Raw genomic sequence first — 24,075 nt, forward strand, 5'->3', positions numbered from 1 at the left:
TACCTCACCCATATTTTTCATAAATTTGTAAGAGGGTGTTGGGAAAACTATACTTAAACCTATATATTAAGATGAATGACGTGAATTTGGAATAAGTTTTCATAACTTCAGAGTGGAAACCGAAAGAAAAATAAGCACAAACAAGAACGAGAAGGACCTCACCACACAGGAGATGAGGCTGTGATAAGTCTTGACTCATCGCATCGCAATATCATTCCTAGGTGAAATGAAATCTTTCCTAGACATTGAAACAGGGTGCAATTTACGATTTTATCAGAGGGGGGACTATTTTTTTACCTATGTATTAGGTATACTTTGCTTAAAATCTAATTGTGATATCGAATGCAACACAAACACAACGCCATTTTATGTTAAACTCTAAAGTCAAATTGTAAGAAAATTACATTAGTCAGATGAATGCACGAGATAAATGAGACTCACTGCAGGTTCTATTGGTAGATTTTGGATTGGATTTACAAGGTCTCTGGGAGTAAGATGGGAATATTTGATTGATTTCGTTTATTTTATTTCGCATTTCTGCCACTTTTGGCTAATCGCGAAGATGAGGATGAGTGATGATGATATGATGAAATTGATGGACACTGAAAAATAACACCCATGGGCAGGCCAGGATTCGAACCTGGGACCTCAGGCGTGATAGCGCGCTATGCTAATCCCTCCGCCACGGAGTCCGGCGAGGTGGGAATGTGTTTTGGATTTTCTTTGTAGATGCGAAAATCTTTAACTGTGACGCGCACATGCTTCTGCTTACATTAAAGTTTACATTTTCACATGAACGAGAAATTGACATGTCATCCTAAAACACACGCATGTATCTGCATTTAATACCACTACATACGAAAATAAACCTTGGCCGGCTCTTCACATTGTCCACCAAAAATTGAAAAGAAAGAATTAACTTTTGAGCCTGTGGCTTTCCTTGCTACTTCTGAGAGCTGAAGGATTTCGGTTTTGTAAATGTACCGAATGATATTACTTTCAGTACTTGAAGAGCGTCATTAGGTACAGTTAATTATATTACAAATAAATAATTTGTCAAATTTTTCACAAATATTTCAAAGTTAGACTTCTTACGAGTTGATTGGGAACCATCTGAACTCATTTTTTTCTTTTTTAATACAACACCCTATAGATGTCTGAGAAAATACGAAATACATGGCTTCTAAAAGGCATTGGATGTGGTACACATCTGTCATAAATTGTATAAAGATATAAAGATAAAGTCTCGGTACATATGGGAAACAAAATGGTAATCCTTGTTCTTTCCAATTGTGAAATAAAATTTTGCATAACATCTATCGTTGCTTTGTTATTCACTGAATAAAATCCGGGAGTTATTTCTGCTGCACCCTGCGTACTCGATGGTTTTCTCCGCTGAACATATTGGAAGGCAAGGAATTTTGCTCATACGGCTTTGAAGGGTTCCAAATATTTATGCACAGTACTAATGATAATATCCATAAAATATTGATCAGCAACTTCACTTTTCGTTAATTGGATGTAACTCCTTTTTTGTTATTCAATAAATATTCAATTCTTTTTCTATCTGACATTAAATTCCTTGCCAGGGCAGTTGTTTTTGTGCAAATCTTGGCGATCTTAACTACACGTACGCTAGATAATGAATACTTGCTGTTATATTTCTATTAATTTACTATATTTTACCTATTCATGTAATAATAACAATACAATATTAATTAATGTACATATTTAATTAATTAATATATTAATGTAATTAAATATAATTATCCTAATTATTATTATTGCGACACTTGATTGGACATATAAATATATATATATATATATGGGAGGCTGAATTTTGTAACCCCCCAAATGAAAAACGTTCCTGCGCCACTGTCACTAGGCCACCGCGTGGTGTTTCCGCTTAGATATTTTGCACATTTCATTTCTGTATCATTGTCTTACTCTCCTACTGAATTTTTGGATAACAAATAGGAAGAAAAATAAATATTAAAAAGATAAGTAAGCGCAACAGTACCCTATCAACTTTGTCTGTGGCACCATGCCTTATTAAAATTCACAGGGAGCACATCTATTGCTGAAACACTATATAAACAGTAAGAACTTTGTATCGTTAGTATTTTGTTTAATGTAAAGGGGGATGGTATCACTGATATAAATGGCCGCGAAATGTACTTGTAATGCTGTTTGATATACATATTTTAATTATGTATGGTCACATATTGTGGTCTACTCTTCAAAAATGAATAGTAAAGTATGATGTTGTGTTTTTCCCAGCTCGTAAATTTTATTCTAGATTTCCACTGTGAAAAAACGAACTCGGCAGTTCATTTAAAATATGTAGTGAAACAATGAGCGGAAGCATGGTGCGTCATTTTCAGTGGCATTTAGTTTTGTTTTTAATTCAGTTTTGTGAAGAAGATAATTGTAGTGAAAAACGAACCTAACTACATTCATGTCTAAAAAGCGGAAGACGTAAGACAATTTGCAAGCAACGGCATTTACCTGCTGTTGATCGTGGCAGATCGTGAAAATGGTCATCCAACAACTACTAGATGAGGTAAGTATTAGGCGTTTTCCCTGTAACACTATGCTTTTTGTGTGAAAGAATGCTTGCCCAAAGAAATTTAATACAACAGTTCGATGAAATCTTTGGACATAGCATGTTGAAAAGGTGGGACATCTATATTTTATGTAGAATGTACATCAGGGACATCGAAACTTTTTTTTTACATGCAGGGCCAGTATGTTTGATGATTTTGGTACTGATTTACTATTCCACAAACAGATTTCTTCATTTTTACACAAGAAACTACTTACGGTAATAAGTTCCTGTAGCATTGTCTAACATCTGGAAGGTGTTTTCTGTCATGTGGGAATGTATCATAGCGGAAATTCATTATTTTTGTTGAAAATAATTCTCCGACGCACAATAGCCTTTGGAGCGTACACCTCCGTAGATTATCGCGCATCGTGCTTGTATTTTGTCGATTGCAGGGTTTCCAACCACGGCATTGTTTTCCGAAAAGATGACGTGTTGTGGATGAGTGGTGAAATTCATACCGGGTGTGGAAGATCCACTGGATTTTGTAATTGGGTACTTGAAAAACTGGTAGCCCCACAAACCATTGATGGTTAGCCCCAAAAACCATTCACACATAACCCCACGAATCATTTCCGGCAAGGTTAGGTTAGGCAAGCATAGTTAAAATTTAGTTGGTAAATTTCTTATATCCGGAAAACGGATTTCTTCAAATTTACTGGAGAAATTATTTACCGAATGCAGTTTCTTTATAGTTGTGGAAGTTCGGGGAAGTGTTTTCTCGCATCGTTCATTGAATTTTGCCGGTAAATCATCTATTTTTCGATATAAATGTGTGATGCACGAAAGCTGTTGCATCCATTTCCTTCCAGCCGGATGTTGCCTGTGTGTGATGACGTAATCACAGTCAATGACGGTCAGTGTTTCCAAACACATATTTTTGTAACTAAAGAAGGTACTATGTAGCTAATCAGTGGTGATTTATTCATTCTAGTTTTTGGACTTTTAACCACTGTTATTTTTTTAAAGATATTTACCTACGTTTCGGAGGCTGAATCTGCCTCCATCTTCAGGGTAGCGTGTAGTCTAATAGATCACATAAATGGTTGCCTAGGAGGATTTTTCTTGGTGGCCTAGGCTCCACCACGTCTGTCGGTCACAAGGATCCAAACTAGCGACCCACGGCTGGGAAAACAGCCACAGAATACAATGGGATAAAACACAGATAATAAACAGGGAAGAAAATGGCTACAGCAGAAAATTCAAGAAAGCATTGCATATGACAACAAGAACAGCCAACCCAGCCTAGAGATCAGACCAATATGGACACCATAAGTCAGAAACTTTTTAAAAAAACAATAGATGGCAGCACTACACGAACGCATCCACATGTCATACATTTACCCACAGAACACAACATAAACACTAAAAAACAGTGAACAAATTGTACAAAAATCACAAACAACAACGGGACCAGAGTACACAATTCGGACACTATCCCTCCACACACATAAGATCTCACGCGTAGTCTCTATAGACTATTCATACACATTCCACACCAACCCCGCTTTACGTCAACATGCAGTCTGGGATGGTCCAGTCCCCGGAGATCAAGGTGGAAACCTAACGGTGCCACACGAAGCCTTGATCGTGACCTTGACGTGGTTTGACAAAGTGCAGCCTTGGCCACTGATAAACTTACCTGGCAATTCTTTGTATATAGAGGTCCTTGTGACCGACAGACACGGTGGAGCCTAGGCCACCAGGAATAATCCTCCTAGGCAACCATTTATGTGATCTATCAGACTACATGCTACCCTGATGACTGAGGCAGATTCAGCATCCGAAACGTATGTAAATATCTTTAAAAAAATAACAGTGGTTAAAAGTCCAAAAACTAGAATGAAGAAGGTACGTTTCCGCAAATGGTTTGTTTGGCTGTGTGTCAATGGTTCGTTGGTCTATGTGTCAATGGTCCTTGGGGCTATGCGAGAATGGTGTGTAAGGTACGCTTTTTTTTCTAAACCAATTTTTAAACTTTACCGGAAATGGTTTGTGGGGCTATGCGTCAGTGGTTTGTGGGGCTACGTAGGTATTTTTGGGTGGAGTGGGTTGGAAACACTGCATCGACGAAACACAAGCACGACGTGCGATGATCTGCGAAGGTGTATGCGCTGTAATGTTTCTTACGGAAACTAAACAACGGCAATAAAGAAGTACTCGTAATGTGAAAACTGTACATTACTTTCATCAAAAAAATGTGAATATACCTTTAAGAATGTTCCGCGAAGTAAGTACGAATGTTAAAAGTGACGAAACAAAGAAGTTACATGTGTTTGTGGAATAGTACATTTTTACCACGATTTTTGTAAATTTCATAGGAGAAAGACGAAGAATCGCAGAATAGTGCGATACCGTGAAAGTAAATTTGAAACTTGCCAGAAGTAATTAGCACTGTTTGGAGTTTCGAAAAGTGTAATGTATCGGGAAAATAATGTGTGAATGGCATCCCAAAAAGTATCTTATGTAAGCATCAACATATACCGTGCGTCCATTTCGATCTGCAGCCGAGAGATCGGGAGAAACGTGGCGGGCGGCGCTGACGGAGGTGCCGACATTTGCGGCCTGTAATGCCCGCATATTTTTATGGACATATGCAGACATTTATATAAATATTGCAAAACTAGCACTAACCTGTGTTATAAGAGTTGTTCAAAGTGATGTCCACCTACACACGTCTCGACACGAGTCTGTTTTCACGTAAGTGTCATACATAAAAATTCTTTGTTCTAACGTGAACCTTGCGGCTGGCATTCCAATCGTCTGACTGACACAACACACATACACACTGCAATAACACAAACAAGTAACGGCAAGTAACCAAGAATAACACTCTTACGCACAGTACGAAATTAACACGCTCTTGGTTTACATCTGCCTGCCACTATATTCACAGCTCTGTAGTCGCGAAGGAACAAAAAACTTGAGCTAGGAAATTTTGGATTGCAAGGAAGCTCACGAACACCATTAGCTTTTAACGGTTCGTCTTCAGCGTAATCTTGATACAGTGTTGCACATTCGAAACCTCCAAACGATCCCCATCGACACAAAACTCTTTCAAGGATATAAACTTAAGCAGGACGTTACTGGTCAAAACTATGATTAAAATGTTTTACAGAGTATTATCTGTGGCTCTTAATATAATTTCTAAAGCGTATTTATTTGTGTATATAAGGGTGGAACTTGGAAGAATTACAGAAGAACTTTTGCGTGTTATAACACAGGTTAGTGCTCGTTTTGCAAGATGTCCACAAAAATAAGCGGGCATTACAGGCCTCAAATGTCGGCATCTCCGTCAGCGCCGCCCGCCACGTTTCTCCCGATCTCTCGGCTGCAGATCGAAATGGACGCACGGTATCATCGACAAGGCATTCTTCCTTTACTGTCATCTGGGAAGTAGGCGAGGGTGTATTCCACATATCTCTGAAATCTGCAAACATTGTCGCAATATAATGGAAAGTAGGGATGGGCCGATATGAAATTTTGGCCGATACCGATAAAGTACCGATATAAAATTTTCCGATACCGATAACCGATATTCTACCGATCCGATATAAAATTAGAAATGGTCCTTGAAGAACCTGAAATGTTAATTGATCTACTTAATAAATGTGTGTTTCGAGGTGACCGCAGTACAAAAGAAGTTGAATATTTAGACATTTACTTTTTTTAGAAATAAGGGCATGGAGATTATCCATAAAAATTACAACAAAATGGCAGAATTTTGCACTAAATTATAAGATATTTATCGATATATCGGATCGGTAAAATAATCGGTAATTTTACCGATAAACCGATACATCGATATGCCTATATTGGCTGATACCGATAGAGTACCGATTAATCGGTCCCATCCCTAATGGAAAGTATATTATTTTAAACTATTTATTTCAAAATGAAGAGTCATTATTCTGGAATCTATGGAGGCATTCATTCATTCAGTAAGAATTTTACGAGAGTGACAATTCTACTTTTGTGCTCCATTACGAAACAAACGTGCATGTGTAAAAAAAGTAAAGCCCGACAATTTTTATTTTACAAAAATTCCATTTACTGTTAATTAAATGAGAGGACAACCATTGACTTGTTTTTAATAGCCTGGATGACTGATGTTGGGGGGGGGGGATACCTCCTCTCATGTGACCCCCTGGCTGTGACATAAACTCTTCTTCCTTTAGGATTTCTATTATGTTTCCCATCGCATATTCAGTGCCAACTTTGCAAATCTGTTTGCCAAAGTGTATGGGGAAGGAGTTTATTTATTCCTCAAGCCTTCTCCTGGACTAGGATAACACTATTTCCGAAAGATTTTTTTTTGCATCATTTTCAGGAATTGGAACAACACTATATCTGTCTCGCTTATTCTTATTGCATTTTTCCTTTTCGTTATTTAGTGTTTCTTTTCTTCCATTTTCGGCTACTCGCGACGATGAAGAGAGACTAAAAAAGAAAAACCATGATCAGGCCAAATTCGAACCTGGGGCCCTCGCATTCTAACGAAATTGTGATAACTATTTTGTCACGAACGTCAAAAACTAGTTTCTCTTTAAAATAGATTTCAGGAATATTTCACATTTACATTACTTTGATTGTAGACATGGAAATTCCAGATAATTAATATTTACACTGCAATCTTTCTGTTAGCCCTTTTCTGAGACACAATATTATGTGCATATGGTTGAATTGATTGATAGTAAGCAACACTGCTGCTTGCCGAACTCTTAATTCGGCTGTACTTCCGGCCACGAAGCTGGACTTCAAATCAAATAAGTGTGCCACTTTTTGTGAACAAAAGTGTACCAGATCCAGCCATTTAACCATCATGCATCATGAATTTCTCATGATAAATGGGTACATTTAAGTAAGAACACTTAACCTTTTGCCGCCAAAGGCCTTTTTCACGTGTAAGCCTCTCAGTCCCGAGCGGATTTTGAGCAAACTGCAGTGTTTCAAATAAATGAGTGTAGATCGGAGGCTAATTGCCCTAGAGAGATGAGTGATATACCGTTGTACGCAGAATGAACCAGAGATTCAGACTATATGAAATTTTTGCAAATTCGGCGTATATGTGGCGGGGGGGAGGGGACTAACTCTCAAAATTCCAAAATTTCAGGAAAAAAAATTTGTTCCCCCACCCTCCCCTCAAGCAAAAAGTATATGACAGTGTCGACATGCACATGGAAATGATCGCTAACATGTAAGGAACACAAAGATATTTGCATTATTATCATATGACCAATGTAACTTGAGTTATGCCCCCAAAAGGAATTGTCGGCACGCCACTGATTCAAGCTTCAAAATGCAGCGGTACCTTGAAATGACTTTAGCTCATTGACTATTTGCCCTGGAGATATGAACGATATACCGTTGTACGCAGAATGAATCACAGATTCAGATGATATATAATTTATGCACATTTGGTGCACATATGGAGGGGGAAAGGGGGAAATCCCCTGATTTTTTTTTATTTTTTAAAATGGGGTTTCTCACCCCCGCTCCCCGAAAAAAGGATATGAATAGTTCAAAATGCACCTAGAAATTATCGCTGACATGTAAGGAACACAAAAATATTTGCATTATTATCATATGACCAATGTAACTTGAGTTGTACCCCCAAAAGGAATGGTCGGGATGCCACTGATTCAAGCTTCAAAATGCAGCAGTACCTTGAAATGACTTTAGCTCGGAGACTATTTGCCCTGGAGATATGAACGATATACCGTTGTACGCAGAATGAATCACAGATTCAGAAGATATATAATTTATGCACATTCGGCGTATATATGGAGGGGGAAAGGGGGGTAAATCCCCTGAAAATACTTTTTTTAAAAAAATGGGGTTTCTCCCCCCCCCCGCCCCCCGAAGAAAAGGATATGAAAAGTTCAAAATGCACATAGAAATTATCGCTGACATGTAAGGAACACAAAAATATTTGCATTATTATCATATGACCAATGTAACTTGAGTTGTACCCCCAAAAGGAATGGTGGGCACGCCAGTGATTCAAGCTTCAAAATGCAGAGTTACATTGAAATGACTATAGCTCAGAAACTAAATGCCCTAGAGATATGAAAGATATACCGTTGTACGCAGAATGAATCGCAGATTCAGACGATATATAATTTATGCACATTCGGCGTACATATGGAGGGGGAAAGGGGGAAATCCCCCCCAAAATACTTTTCTTAAAAAAAATGGTGTTTCCTCCCACCCCCCCCACCCCCGAAAAAAATATCAAAATGCAAAATTTATGCAAATTTGGAATATATATGGAGGGGGAAGGGAGAAAATACCCCAAAAATTATTTAAAAAAATTGTCACTTCACCCAAAAAATGTCCTTGCACTTGGGCACAAAATGACACCTACACACAACATTCACGGACGAAAAGCTACAACGTAGTGAAAAATGAGCGCCAATTCTTGCAGCTGCTTGAAATTCTATTTTTAGACAATGCTGGGTAACCCCCTGTTGACACTTCTGGACACTTGTGTGCTAAAAAAAAAACAAAGGTTTCCTTCAGCGTGCTTCGAAATTCCATTCTCACAACGCAGATTCAACAACCAGTTTTCCCCCTCCCCCTCCCCCACCCCCTGCTTGCGCCCTCACGGAAAACTTTCATTTACATCGGATACTGATAAACAAGCTTCCTTCGAATGCACTTAGCAGGAGGGAGTGAAAAGCATTGCTTTAGAACAACAAAGCCGGTCTTCCTTTGACAGCAAAAAATTGACCTTGAAAAGAGACGCAAAAGAGAAGTCCCTTTTCCCGCCTTTCCCCTCCATTTTCATGAAGACAAAAAAAATGCAAAAAACCATTTCTGTTAAATACATGTGTTAGAAACAATATAAAAAAATAAAATCGAAATTCTAGCCAAAAATAGAAAAGTTATAACGTAAAAACCACGACATTGACACAGCATCTCGATCGAGACGCTTGGTTCCGTGAGGGTTACTTTTGGGTATCTCGTTCAAGATGCTTGTGCGGCAAAAGGTTAAAATAGATTTCAGGAATATTTCACATTTACATTACTTTGATTCTAGACATGGAAATTATAGTTAATTAATATTTACGCTGCAATCTTTCTGTTAGCCCTTTTCTGAGAAACAAAATTATCTGCATATGGTTGAATTGATTGATAGTAAGCAACACTGCTGTTTGCCGAACACTTAATTCGGCTGTACTTCCGGCCACGAAGCTGGACTTCAACTCAAATAAGTGTGCCACTTTTTGTGAACAGAAGTGTACCAGATCCAGCCATTTAACCATCACTGTTCCTTGCATCATGAATTTCTCATGATAAATGGGTACGTTTAAGTAAGAACACTTAAAGTAGGCAGTAACTTGAATATACTTTATATTGAGTGTTAACAGTATTATGTTTTTATTTGTTGCAGCCACCTCTGGTGCAAGCCATATTTATGGGTGATGTTGAGGAGGTTCAGTTGCTGCTAGCTCAGAAGGAAGATATCAACATTCAGGATGCAGAAAAACGCAGCCCTCTTCATGCAGCTGCTTTTCGTGGAGATTATAGAATTGCTGAAGAACTAATAAAGTGTGGTGCGCGAGTTAACACCAAAGACAACAAGTGGTTGACACCTCTACACAGGGCCTGCTGTAGTGGAAGTGGGGTGAGTGATTGGAATATTCATGGCCGATATCGGAAATTTGTTATCGCCATATATCGTCAATAAAATATCATCACACGATATGATACAATATTTTTTCCGTCTGCTGAATTTATTTTTTAAAAAATATAAACTAAACATTATGGTTCAACCTTCTAGCAAGGTCTTCATCAGACTCTGTACCAAGTACAAATGAAATAAGGTACAAAAAAGGTTGTACTTGGTACAGAGTCTGATGAAGACCTTGCTAGAAGGTTGAACCATAACGTTTAGTTTATATTTTTTTAAATAAAATAAATTCTGCTTTGGTCAGCATATTGAGTTTGTGTTTATCATGAACACAAGGCTTAATAGTGTTATATTTTTTTCCGTATCATGATATCAGCGATATAGCACCAACACAATACCTGTATATATTGACAAATAGATTCTCTCGGGCTATCGACCAGGTGAGTTGTGGTAAATATTCGAAGCTTTCGAGAGCTAACGTCACTCTCATCTTCAAGGTAGAAGTGCAGTTCTCACCGTCATCCCTGTGTATATAGGTTCGTGGAGGGGGATCCCGGTGAAGATGACAGACCAATTGGATGGCGTGTCTGCTGGGTGCACGCTTCTGGTTAACTAACGCTAACCAAGCTGGGTCCAGTTTGAGCCCCATGTCGGGATTAAGATTATCTTTTTCCTCATGAATGGCTATTGCTTCCTTGCTAATGCAGTCCCAGTAGTTTGAAGTTTTGGCTATGACTTCTGTGTTGCTTTATTTCATTCGTTGATTAAATGTTCTGCTAGTCCCGACTTTTCAGGGTGGAAGTTTTTTGATGTTGCTTCGGTGTTCTTTACAGCGCTGTTCTATTGTCCTATCCATCTGCCCAATGTATGCTTTCCTGCATTTGCACGTAATATGGTAGACTCCCGGTGTTTTGAGTCCTTACTCGACTCGTCCTTAGGGTTGTGTAGTAGGCTTCTGATCTTCGGAGGTGGTCGCCAAGAAAGCTTCAAGTCTTACTACAATATATGTTTGCCAAATGTCGTGACAATATTTATCGCTGACACAATATATATCACCAAAATATCATGAGGATATATTGCCAACACAATATATATCACCAAAATATCGTGACAATATATCGACAACATTATATATATCACCAAAATAACATGACAATATATCGATGACACGATATGTATCACCAAAATATCGTGATGATATATCGACTAGATGATATATATCACCAAAATATCATAACGATATATCATTATTTCAATATCGCGATGTATCATCTGGACGATATATATTGCCAAACACTACTCTTGAGTTAGCACGTTTGCACACACACAGATAACATTGACTGCAACCCCTACCTCGATATCGAGTGCACCAAGAACAACGGGGCTAAATGGGGCCGGTGTGCACGTAGCCCATCCGGAGCTCCCCTTGACATATTGAGGGTCGGGATATGAAGAAGAGGACACAGACCCAAGCCATAAAAAGTAGCTGGAAGTTGTTTTGAAGCAGGGCAGAGAGGCCAATCCTAACATAATTATGCTAAACCTAGCACAATGAGAGTTTCGTTCACACCTAGCAGTCTGTGATTGCATAATGGGAAAATCTAACATAATTTGCAAACTTGCTCCTCTGGGAGGGAGAAATTTGCTTCAAAGAACGATATATTGAGAAATTAAAAATAAAATGACATCCAAGTCTTATTTCCGGTTCAGGGACATGCCTTTCCAACCACACCCTCTCCTCTTCATCTTTTCTTTATTCTCCCCTTTACCTCGCGAGGAACATTTCATGGTAAGGATCGGTAGAAAGTTGTTGGGCACAAATAAAACAAATGTTCCGCTTTGTAGTTAACAAATTAATAATCTCAAACTCTTTAGCTTCAATTTTGAACTCGTCTTGAAAAATAGATGCATAAGTTAAAATTATAATCATCCTAGAAATAATCATAATAATAAATTGCTGTTACTAATTATCATTAATAATAATTCATTGTTATTATTATTTAGATCCTAGCACAATTCATCAGCATTTAGCATAATTTCACAGATTAAACAGAATTTCTTATCGGGAGGTTAGCAACGCAGGGCAGGAGCAATTAGGCCTTCGTGCCTTCCCTCCAAGGACGTGGCGAGAACCCCGGTTGTGTCGGTGCGTGTGAAAAACATGCTGTGTGGATTGGTGCTGTCGCGGAAAACTACCCTGACAAAAGAACGGTATGTGTGCAAGTGCACTTATTTCTCTATCCTTTATTATCACCTTGTGTGTGCTGGGTTGGTTTCTTCTTTAAAAATTCAAAGGGAAAAAATAAGATGGTGGAAATTTCTGCAAAATGACCACAAGTCAGATGTGACTGCATATAGTAGAGTTCATACAAACAGAAATTCTGGTTCTCAAAATTCCAACAGAACTCTCCTAGCTCCTAGACTAAAGCACCTTGTACACGATCAAATTAATCATGTACAAGTCGTTGAATTGAACGTAATTGAAAGTCGTTGAACAGCATTCCTATTGGAAATCTTGAATGGTCTGAAATTGCTCATGTTCACGATCAAAGAAACTTTGACCAGTTCTCAAAACATGGCAGTGTGTATGGCATGGGAAGAAATAAATAGACTAGCGATTAGCCGTAACAGAAATATATTTTTTTATTTCCAAAGGAAGAAGTAGGACATATTAGAAAAAAACTCGAAAGAAGTGTGATGTTGATGTATTTTCTCGAGTCTGCTTTAGACAGAAGCATTTCTCCTTTAACATTTTTGCAAGCATAAATGATAAGTAAATGCTTCAAGAAATCTTATAGCAGATAGTTTGTACTTTTTATGAAAACTAAAGAAGTAAATGCTCCAAGAAATCTTATAGCAGATAGTTTGTACTTTTTATGAAAACTAAAGCATTTGATGGAACATTTCGGTTAGTTTTTGCGATTACAATGTATAATATATACAGCAAAAAAAGGCACATCGAGTTACATATCTATGGTGAGTGCACGGTTTTTACAATTGAAGAAAACTAAAATATTCTTCCATACGTGTACAGTAAATGCTATAAAGTATGTATTGAATCAGCACCATTGTTTTACTAAAACCATTTAATACGAAACATTTTTCCTCTCAGTTGAATAGTTATAGTCTTTTAAAAATGTGAAGCATTGTTTACATCTCACGCGGCCGCCATTACACCTGCATTTGTGACCTAGAGGTCGCTTTTCGATAATCAATTTCAATAGCATGTAAAGTACAAACTTTATTTCACTGAAATATCTCCATTCGTTATAAAGTTATACTGAATTTAAAGGTAGGAAGGCATTTTGGAAAACCCTGTATTGTAAACTATCTTGATAAAGAAGAGAGAGTGGTGACTATTCCCTGTCTATATAGTTTATATAGCAAAAAAATGCCCATTATTTTAATTAAGTATGGTAATAGGTCTCAACCTAACCAGATCAAGCAGCCCTGTGCTCAACTATTACACTATTAGAAACTTAAGACCACTATACACCATTGCAATAATAACCACTACTCCCTTTCCCTTTCTCTGCTTGCTATAACTCTTCCTGGCAGGACTAAGAAAGCCAACTTATTGTGCATGTTCCATGGCCAATCAAAATTATTTTCTTGCTGAGATTTCCTTGAAGGTATGTCCCTTACTCTTCACAGTGCATCTATTGGTGGAACAAAAAACCCTTGGTAAAAGTAATGCATGGCTAATCATTTACCCCTCTCCCTTTTTATAAGTTAACATCTTATAATCATAAATATATATATGCACAACTCAACATCCTGCAACTTGTCACCCATAATATACTTTTTTTTTATTTCAAACTCTTGTACTGTGCAACATCAGATGTAGGGTGTCCTCATCTAAAGTACAGTGTTCATTGCTTTCGCTGGGTGCCCTTCTCTTTGGTGTGAGAATGAGTCCACTTTCACAAGCATTTGTAGTCACCACAGGATGAAATATAGAAACGATAACAATTAGGAACAGGTATATATCTACCTAGTCATATTATAAATTCTGTTAGAAAGTTAATAATGAACTACAGGCACAGTGAGCAAGCTAATGTATTAATATTTGGATGTTACAAAGGTACAGGTCTTGCCAACACAGAGCACCATCACTGTTCAAAATGCCACCTCTGGCCTTCACACAGGCCAGAAGTCTTGAGGCCAGTCATCGATCGCAGCACGCACTGTCTCGAGGGGAATTGCAATGACTTAAATTTAATAATTGACAATTATTTCCAATGCGGCTGTTGTGAGCAACATTAGTGCTGTCGTTTACATTACTGTCGACATTAATACTGAAATGAAGATCACCTTTCAGTTTCCCACATACACATAAATTCATAGACACCATATTAACTCTTGAAAGGCTTTCCAACACGTGACAAGATATGGGGCTTCAAGATAGAAATATGACATGCCTTGCTTGAGTAATTGACGTCTAATCAGTTCAAGTGGGCCATGACTCATTTGTTTGTTTGGGTTGCAACTTGAATCTAACCCATGTGCCAGATTCCCCTTACTTGTGAACTGTAACATTCACAGTATAATATTAATATTAATAATTACATATAATTATCATTATATATACAAAATATGTAACACCTTCATTGTGAAGGAAGCTCATCATTTCCCGGCGACATGAGCTAGCGCTGTATTGGCAACACTGTGTGGTTTCTCCATAAGCACCGTTGTGTCTTCTGAACGTGAAAACGACTTTAGGTAGGATTGTAGGAGGGAGACTGGCAGCAGGGAAATAGGCCCAGGTCCTTTCGAGGGCTGTTGAGCCATGGGTTATTATTTTTTTATCAGTAAAGAAAGATAAAATGGAAAGAAACATACTAGCACAAATCAAACAAAAGCTACAGTAATTAACTCTGATAAACTTACTTAAGTTTATCAGAGTTAATTAGATATCTCCGTGTAACTGCCAAAGTGATATCTGTAGATGCAATGAAAAGCTAACAAAAGGTGCCCCCTTACTTTGTTGCCACCTTGTATAATCCCATTTTGCGATTGTTTAGACAGATTACAGAACATTCTAGTATTAAGTGTTTATTTAGCATGTCATTATTACGGAAGTGATTTTAAGGTGCAAAAGTATGGTAGGGAGAGGAAAAAAAAAAGGTTCAACACTGTAGCAAATAACATAATTAGTTATAATTGCATAAAGTAACCAATATTTAGGAAGTAAACTTAGCATTTACTGTGTTTCAACTAGCTTGTTATACTGGATTACCTCAACCTTTCTATGTTTTCGAATGTAAGTCACTGATGCTTGGAGCTCAGGAGATCCTAATACAGAATGTGCAGAAACTCCGCTCAACATCAACTGAAACCAATGGAGCATATCTTGTGAGCACACGGAAAGGGAGTTCAGTCGAAGTTGGAAAAGCTTCCACATTATCTTTTCTAAATTATCTTGGGAACGAATACCATTTCATAGCTCTCGTTTTGCTCTACAAAATGAGACTAATTATAGGATATTATGTAGCTGCTCAAGATGAGTGAAAATCATTTATGTTTCTGTCCAATTTTTTAACAAAATCTGAAATAAAAGGAAGAGAAAAGGTGCTGAAGCAACAAAAAGGGGTAAAAAGGTTCAACAAAGTGTGTTCATTTTACTTATTATATATACACCGCGTGAGGCACCTAAAAGTACCACCTGAAATAGCGAAGAAACCAGAAACAGTAGCGATGTGAGGTTTGCGGGAAACAATAATATCAAATGGGGCTCGTAAATCGGAGGTATGGGGTGGGACGAAAAATATCAACAAATGGGGCATCTGGATCAAAGTCATATTTTTTTAAATGGAACGATATACAATAACATGCATAATATAAAAGAGCACACACAGAGAAACACAACGCCGTTGGTCTCATGCATCTACTGCACATAGGAACGAAGATATGGCCATGTGAAAATATGTAAACAAACTAACAAGTGGCCCACTTGACCGTCAGTACCACGGCATGTACAAGTATGAGATGTCGGAAGCCATTGGACAAGATGAAGACAGAACGTGTTAAAGGAAGAAAAAATACAGTAGACATCGTCAGCACCATGTATTTGACAGTGTTACAGCATAATGAAAATGACCATGACAGTATGTCGAAGAACCACTGCGTAAGAAGTGAAAACCTGTCAAAGTGTGTGTTCATAGTGGTGGCCGTCAGCTGCGATACAGGCAACGAGGCGCCCACGCAAAGATCGTTGCACAGAATGTAGCGTCTCATAGGGAATGTCCCTACAGGCCGCAGTAATGCGTTGTTGCATATCCTCTGGAGTTGTTGGCACATCCCGGTAGACAATGTCCTTCAGCTTTCTCCATAGGAAAAAGTCTAACGGTGTCAAATCTGGGGAACGAGCCGGCCATTTGACAGGCCCTTTACGTCCAATCCAACAATTTGGAAATGTATTTTCCACACATGCTGTAGCGTGTCTTGCACTGTGAGCTGGGCACCCGTCATGTTGGTACCACATGTCCCTCCTTGTCTGAAGTGGTATGTCCTCCAATAGTACAGGAAGTTCATGTTGTAAAAACTGTATGTATCGGTCAGCATTCAATGTCCCTTGTTTAAAAAAAAGGGCCAATGAGATGTTCACCCACTATACCACACCACACGTTCACACTCCATGGGCGCTGGCGTTCCACTTGGCGAAGCCAATGTGGATTAGTCACCGACCAATAGTGCATGTTCCTTAGGTTGACATTTCCATGATTGGTAAAAGTTGCCTCGTCAGTGAAGAGGATACGTGACAAATCGGGTGTGTCGTGTCGTAACATCCATGTGCAAAACCGAACGTGGTCCACAAAATCATTCCCGTGAAGTTCCTGATGGAGGGAGATATGATATGGGTGAAACTTGTGTGTGTGCAGCATGCGCAATACACTTCGCTGACTCATCCCAGCATCCCTGGCAATTTCACGGGAGCTAACGTGCGGATTCACAGCAACAGCGGCGAGAACAGTTGTTGCACCTGCCTCACCTGTAGTTGGCTTGTTCCGCACACGTGCTCGTGGTGTTACACTTCCGGTGTCTCTTAATTTAATAAATAACTTACCAAACAGACGTCGAGATGGCTGTCGTCTGTCCGGATATATCTCTGCATACACACGGTAGGCTTCTGAGGCATTCTTTCGGCATTCCCCATAAATCAGGATCATGTCCGCTTTTTCTATGTTTGTGAACACCATAATCTTCGCTCTTACCACTACGACTGCTTGCTATGAACTAACACGATCTCGTGAACCTGCTATCAAAACTTGCTCTGCGTAAAGGCAGTTCTGTCAGGCACCTGAGAAGTCTTACATGCCGTGGTACTGACGGTCAAGTGGGCCACTTGTTAGTTTGTTTACATATTTTCACATGGCCATATCTTCGTTCCTATGTGCAGTAAATGCATGAGACCAACGGCGTTGTGTTTCTCTGCGTGTGCTCTTTTATATTATGCATGTTATTGTATATCGTTCCATTTAAAAAAAATATGACTTTGCTCCAGATGCCCCATTTTATCGATATTTTTCGTCCCACCCCATACCTCCGATTTACGAGCCCCATTTGATATTATTGTTTCCCGCAAACCTCACATCGCTACTGTTTCTGGTTTCTTCGCTATTTCAGGTGGTACTTTTAGGTGCCTCACGCGGTATATGTTGTATGTTTTCACGAAGGAGGACCATTTCTTAGAATTTTATTTTAGGGTTTACTTTTCTCAAAAGCAAAACAACTTTGATTCCAGGAAATCTGGTTAACCACTTAGCGGTCAACTTTTATGCAGAAAAACTTTCTGAAAAAGTCATATTTTTTATTTCATATTTTAAATCTATCATATATGTGTCCTTTCATGACCAATTCTAATTTGCATTTAGAGCAAAATTTAGAGAATTATAGCAGCAGAAAAAACTTCTTCTGGATTAACCAGAGTTATTTTGGGCACAGTTAAAAATACAATAACTGCAAGAATAGAATGAAATATGTACTGAAAAATATGCTATTTTTGGTAAAATTCTGTAGCCATTTGTTACTGAACAAAAACAAAGCTAAAATACAATTTAAGAATAACACAATTTTATACAATAATACAATAAAAAGCAACTCCTTTTGGATTATCATGAGTTTTCTCATGAACAGTTACAAACATAATTGCAAGAATAAAATGATGCCTTCTTTTCTAAAGGTTTTTAGCACTTTGTAATACAATAAGAAGGATACAATAATACAGGTCAATAATACATTACAATAATACAATAACAGGGTGGCTACTCACCGGGAATAATGGTGAATTATTGGCTCCGGGAATTATGCGTGAATTCAACTTGAATCCTCCTTCTACTACTACTATTACTACTACAACAACAACAACGGGTTGGTTCTGGCAGGTTCGAACTGGCTTGGGCATGGATGTTTGTGACTGTCCATGCATCAATTTCATCATATCACTCATCCCCCAATTTTCGCAAATTAGCCAAACGTTCCACAAGAAGCGAAGTAAAATAAAACAAATTATTAATAATAATATTATTATTAACACTATTGGTAGTAGTAGTACGTATACTGTTTATATTATGAAGATATTTGTGTGTGGATGTTGAGAGGTGGAAAATACATCTGCTTGAATTTTTGGAAAGTTTGCCATGAAATCCGGTAATTATACTTGAATTTTATCATGGTCCTAGAGTAGCCACCCTGAATAATTGTAACGTGTGCTGAAAATTTGGAAAAAAAATATGCTTGCTTTTATAAAAGCGCTGTTCTAAAGACTATCAAAGCTACATCAAGTATTTCCATCCTGGAAAGTCGGGACTAGCAGAACATTCAATCAACGAGGGACACAGACCAGATTTCAGCAACACAGAAATCATAACCAAAACTTCAAACTACTGGGACCGCATCATTAAGGAAGCAATAGCTGTTCATGAAGAAAATGATAATCGCAACATGGGGTTCAAACTGGACCCAGCTTGGTAAGCGTTATTTAACCAGAAGTGTGCATTCAGCAGACACGCCACCTGATTGGTCCGCCATCTTCACCAGGTTCCACCCTCCACGAACGTATATACACTGGGTTGACGCTCAGAACTGCACTTCTACCCTGAAGCTGAGTGTGATGTTAGCTCTTGAAAGCTTGGAATCATGTCCACAACTCACCTGCTCATTAGCCCGAGAGAATTGTTTCGACATTCATCCCCAGGAAAGCTTCAAGTCTTACTTCACGAGGATCTGGGTTCGAATTCCATCCTGGGCATGAGTGTTCTTCGCGAGTTGACCCTTCACCATATCATCACTTAACCTCATCTTCACGATTAGCCAAAAGTGGCAGAAAAGTGAAGTAAAATAAGCCCAATCAATCCATTTCATCATATCATCACTCATCCTCATCGCCGTGAGTAGCCAAAAGTGTCAGGAAAGGGATGCTAAATAACAAAAATCAAAATTACATAATTGTGAATGTTGTACTGTGGTTTTGTTGTATTTTTCTTTTTACTTATTTTTAGGAGACAGTCAAGTTGTTGTTGCAGAACAATGCAGATATAAGTGCAAGAGACCGGCAGTGGCAAACACCACTACATGTTGCAGCGGCTAATAACTCAGTGAGCTGTGCAGATTATTTAATCCCATTATTACCAAATATCAACATAACGGATCGTGCGGGACGAATTAGTCTTCATCATGCAGCATTGAATGGACAGTTGGAGGTAATGTTATATATTGGATTGTAATATATTTTCTTTTAATGGATATCTAACTGTGGTGCCAAGATACTTGTACGTTCAGAAAATATGCAAAACACAAGCTTCCTTGTCATTTAAACCTTGACACTGGTATTACTGATTCTAGGTGGAGGAGCCAAATCTGGATATTGGATATTCTGATATCTGGATATCTGAATTTGCCAAATTATCCAGATATCCAATTTTAGAATTAACAGTTTTATCATTTATCCATTTTATGGGCTATCCACATATTTTTTCATTCAAAATTTTCATATTTCACTGTCTGTATTTTCCACAAATCTCTTCTATTCAAATATCTGGATTATTTGTTGCATCTGGAACGGATATCGGTGTAATTTGAAATATGGATATCTGTTATCTGAATTTTGTTACCATCCCTAGTACAAATATTGCCTGTGGATCATCGATTTAAAGAACTTCCATAGTTTTGCTACAAAGTAGGATAATATTTAAGATGATTTGTATTACTAGTGTTCCAATGTGAATGAATTACCATAGTGTATTGTTCTGTGTGTGGGAATCGTGAATTGTGTTTTTTGACGAAGGTTAATTTGTTTTCCCTTCTTCCTGTACGGGCCAATTTGATCATATAAATATTTTGGTTCCTTATTGTTCAGGATCCTGTACAATAACGACAATGCCAAAAATGTTCTATTTTTAATGTTTACCCAATTAGGTTCCTGTAAGTATGGAGAAATATGTTATCTTCTTTTGACATTCAGTATAAATCTTATGCAACTGTTTTGAGGTTTTTGTAGCTTGTAATTTAGGGCACTGTTGATGTTTATAAATACGGGGGGGAAGCATAATCAATTTTTGGCATTACAAGTGTGTTGACTAGGTGAGTTTTCATTTCTTTTCTCAGCATATGTTTGAATGGAAAAAGTTATTTCAGTTTGGCTATCGAGTTTTTAATTATGTGCATGACATGAGAACCCCAATGTAGATTATCGTCCAACGTGCTGTTTCTACTTTCCGTATTTTAGAATTATTCAGTGTAGTTAATAGTTCTAACTTTTTGAGGTTACTCGTTGTGCCTAGAGTTAAAAATGTAAGACTTAGATGAATTCAACTTGAGTGCATTACATTCAGACCATTTAGATATTGAATTGAGGTCCTGTTGCAATTCTTCTAGGGCTATTGCAGTGTTTGTATATATATTTGTGTGTCATCCTCATACTGATGGTATTTTCAGTAATTTAGTGCTTCATTAAAATCTTCGATGTATAGGGAAAATAGGATAGGTCCTAGAATACTTCCTTGTGGTACTCCTTGTTTGTTATCAAGCCATCTAGACATGCACGACTTATTCTCGTGTACTAATTTTATACATTGTTGCCTGTTCGTTAAATAAGACCGAAACCATAACAATTCTTTATTTTTTATGCCGATAGATTTCAATTTCTCTGCCAAGAGGCTGTGGTTTTATGGAGTCAAATGCCTTGGTGTAACCAGGAACGAAATTTTACCATTATCCATCCTCTTGGCTATGTCATCAACAACGCTAACTAAAGTAGTTGCCATGCTGTGCTGTTTCGTGAAGCCTGATTGATATGGAGAATAGTGATCATGCAACATCAGATGGTCTACTAATTGTTCTTTTACTATGTGTTCTAAAACAATTATCCCGTTGCGCAACAGCCCATGAAGGGCCTAGGCATACCTACACATACCTACCGACTGCCGATCTCCCTCCCACGCTTTCCTTCTTCACCTCTAAGCGTGGAGATCTTCAACCAGTATTGGAATAGTCGGGGGGTCAGCCCGAAGGAATCCCCAGCCGTTATAGTAGGTCTTCTCGACCGGATTACGCTCACTCACTCGGAGCTCCCCAATTTCCTCACGATGGTGGGTTGCCACCGGCCCTATACGTAGGCCAAATAAATTCTGGCCAGAGCCAGATTCGAACCTACGCCGTCCCGCAGCGAACGATCTCAAGACGAGTGAACGCCTTAACCCGCTCGACTACGGAGGAGGACTCTAAAACAATTAGCAGTACGCTAATTGGTCTGAGATCTTGAACATCAAGGGAAACAACGGTTTTCGGTATGGGTGTCACTACAGCCTTTTTCCAATCTTCGGGAAATACCCCTTGAGTTAGAGAGCAGTTAATGATGTGAGTTAAACTCTTTAGGCAATGTGGAATGCAGTCTCTCAACATTTTTAGACTGATGCGATCATGACCCTTGGCATTGGAATGTAGTTTTGTAAATTTTGACTTTTATAATACTAGATTTTAGAAAGAATATCAAAGTAAAACTTGCAGACCAGATATCGGATTGATAACTAAAGTACATTGACAATATGATCATAATTATCGGAAAAGATGAGGTTATCGTCTTATTATTTTATAGATCTTAGTCTTGTTGGCATTTCCTATAGAATTCCTATATATGCAACAAAAAATCTTTCGAATGCTATGTACTTATAAATGTAAGCAAGAACGCTACATTATAAATTCACTAGAAAATGAAAAATTGTGTATGGTTTATGAAGATTAAGTTGTCTATGAACTTTTTCTGTTGTTTTTAGATTGTGGAGATCTGATATGGTGAAATAATGTACCTCTGTTACCTTAGCCTGAAGTCTAGATGCACGTGATTGTAGCACCCAATACATTTGGTGCCGATTGTAATTTTACATTTTATTTTTCAAATTTTCACGTGTTTTTGTGCGTGTAGAATGAAATTTGTTAAAAAAAAAAGTTGTGAAAGTGAATATTCATAATAATGAGGGCTCGGATTATTATGCACTAAAAATGCAAAATATGCACTGGAAAGTGTAAAATATGCACTTTAAAAACCAGTTTAATTTATAAATGCTGTATATTACAAACTTAGAAAGATTACATGCCAGGCAATGAATGTGCATTGTGAATACTCATTCGCTACAGATTTTTTTTTCAATTAATATGGTTCTGCGTTAAATGAAACACAATACATTACAGATCAATATTGCTTTTGATAACATATCTCAAATTTTCGAACTTGAAACTACTCCTGTTTTCAGCTAGAATAGTCTTGTATTCAGAAAACACATGTTGTCCATTTGTATGCAGAATTTTGCAAACTTTCACCATTGTTGCATACCCACTGTTCTTTTTCAATACTGCATCCAATTTCTGTACATACACAGGATCTTCAACCTGGGCAAGGACCTCTTTAACGTCTTCCATAATTTTGATGCTTGTGTGAAGTTGTAACCCTTTGTTTTCTAATCGACGAATGGAATCTTTCAGGCAAGAGAAATTAGTACGGATATAGACAAGATCCTTACAAATTCTCTCTGTGGAAAGCATTCGCTGGGCCTCACCGATGCACATTGCTTCATGGGCATCAAGTCTGTCAACATCGTGTTTTACCATTTCAAAATTGTCGGCGTAATATGCAGCAGCCTCAATCCACATGTCCCATCTAGTAACCACAAGAGATGGTGGAAGTGGCACGTCAACCGCTACTTCCTGGAAAAACTTACACAGCTAGGTGCTTTGAGAAACACCTTTTTCATATTTGAAATTAGTTCATTGACGTTATGAAAGTCTGCTCAAACTAATTCAGACACACGATCAGTACATGTGCAAGACATGTAACATGAATAAGCTTCAGATACAATATTTTAAGACCGGCCATTGCTTCACACATATATGGAGCTGCGTCGGTACAAGCAACTAGCACTCGGGCGTAATATGACCCTACACTGTCTGGCCACAATAACTGTAGAGAATTATTGAAGAAAGCTGCTATTGTGTTATGGTTCACCTTTTCAAGTTCTTCAATTGTCAGCAAATAAGATTTTGACTTTTCTTCTTCGACTCACGATACACCGAACACGAAATTTACAACACACCTTTGATTTACGTCAGTTGTTTCGTCAAGTGATACCCACATCTTATTTTGGCCCACTTTTTGCCTCATTTTACTTAAAGTTCCCTGATACAGTTCCTGAACATAGCTTTTTCTAATGGTCGATTCATCAGGTACATGATGATGCATGCGTATACTTCTCTAGAAAACCAACAAGGTCTTTGTTTTGAAGCTTGTGCAAGGAAATATTTGCTGAGACGAGAGCTTTACACAAATCTGCACTGAATTCAG

General features: G+C 38.1%; 1 protein-coding gene across 2 annotated transcripts in view; it reads left to right on the forward strand.

The window, feature by feature from the left end:
* Positions 1 to 2,147: 2,147 nt before the first annotated feature.
* The window catches only part of LOC145998700 (serine/threonine-protein phosphatase 6 regulatory ankyrin repeat subunit A-like), an 86,327-nt gene continuing 64,399 nt past the window's right edge, over positions 2,148 to 24,075 (forward strand). For both annotated transcript variants that reach the window (XM_083135182.1, XM_083135183.1), the window contains exons 1-3: positions 2,148 to 2,563; positions 10,002 to 10,235; positions 19,742 to 19,942. In XM_083135182.1, the coding sequence (XP_082991308.1) occupies positions 2,537 to 2,563; positions 10,002 to 10,235; positions 19,742 to 19,942 (462 nt within the window). In that variant the 5' untranslated portion in view covers positions 2,148 to 2,536. The remainder of the gene's footprint in view (positions 2,564 to 10,001; positions 10,236 to 19,741; positions 19,943 to 24,075) is intronic.

Source organism: Lepisma saccharinum, chromosome 14 (assembly GCF_977018435.1).
Source record: "Lepisma saccharinum chromosome 14, izLepSacc3.1, whole genome shotgun sequence".
In the NCBI taxonomy this organism is placed as follows: Eukaryota; Metazoa; Arthropoda; class Insecta; order Zygentoma; family Lepismatidae; genus Lepisma; species Lepisma saccharinum.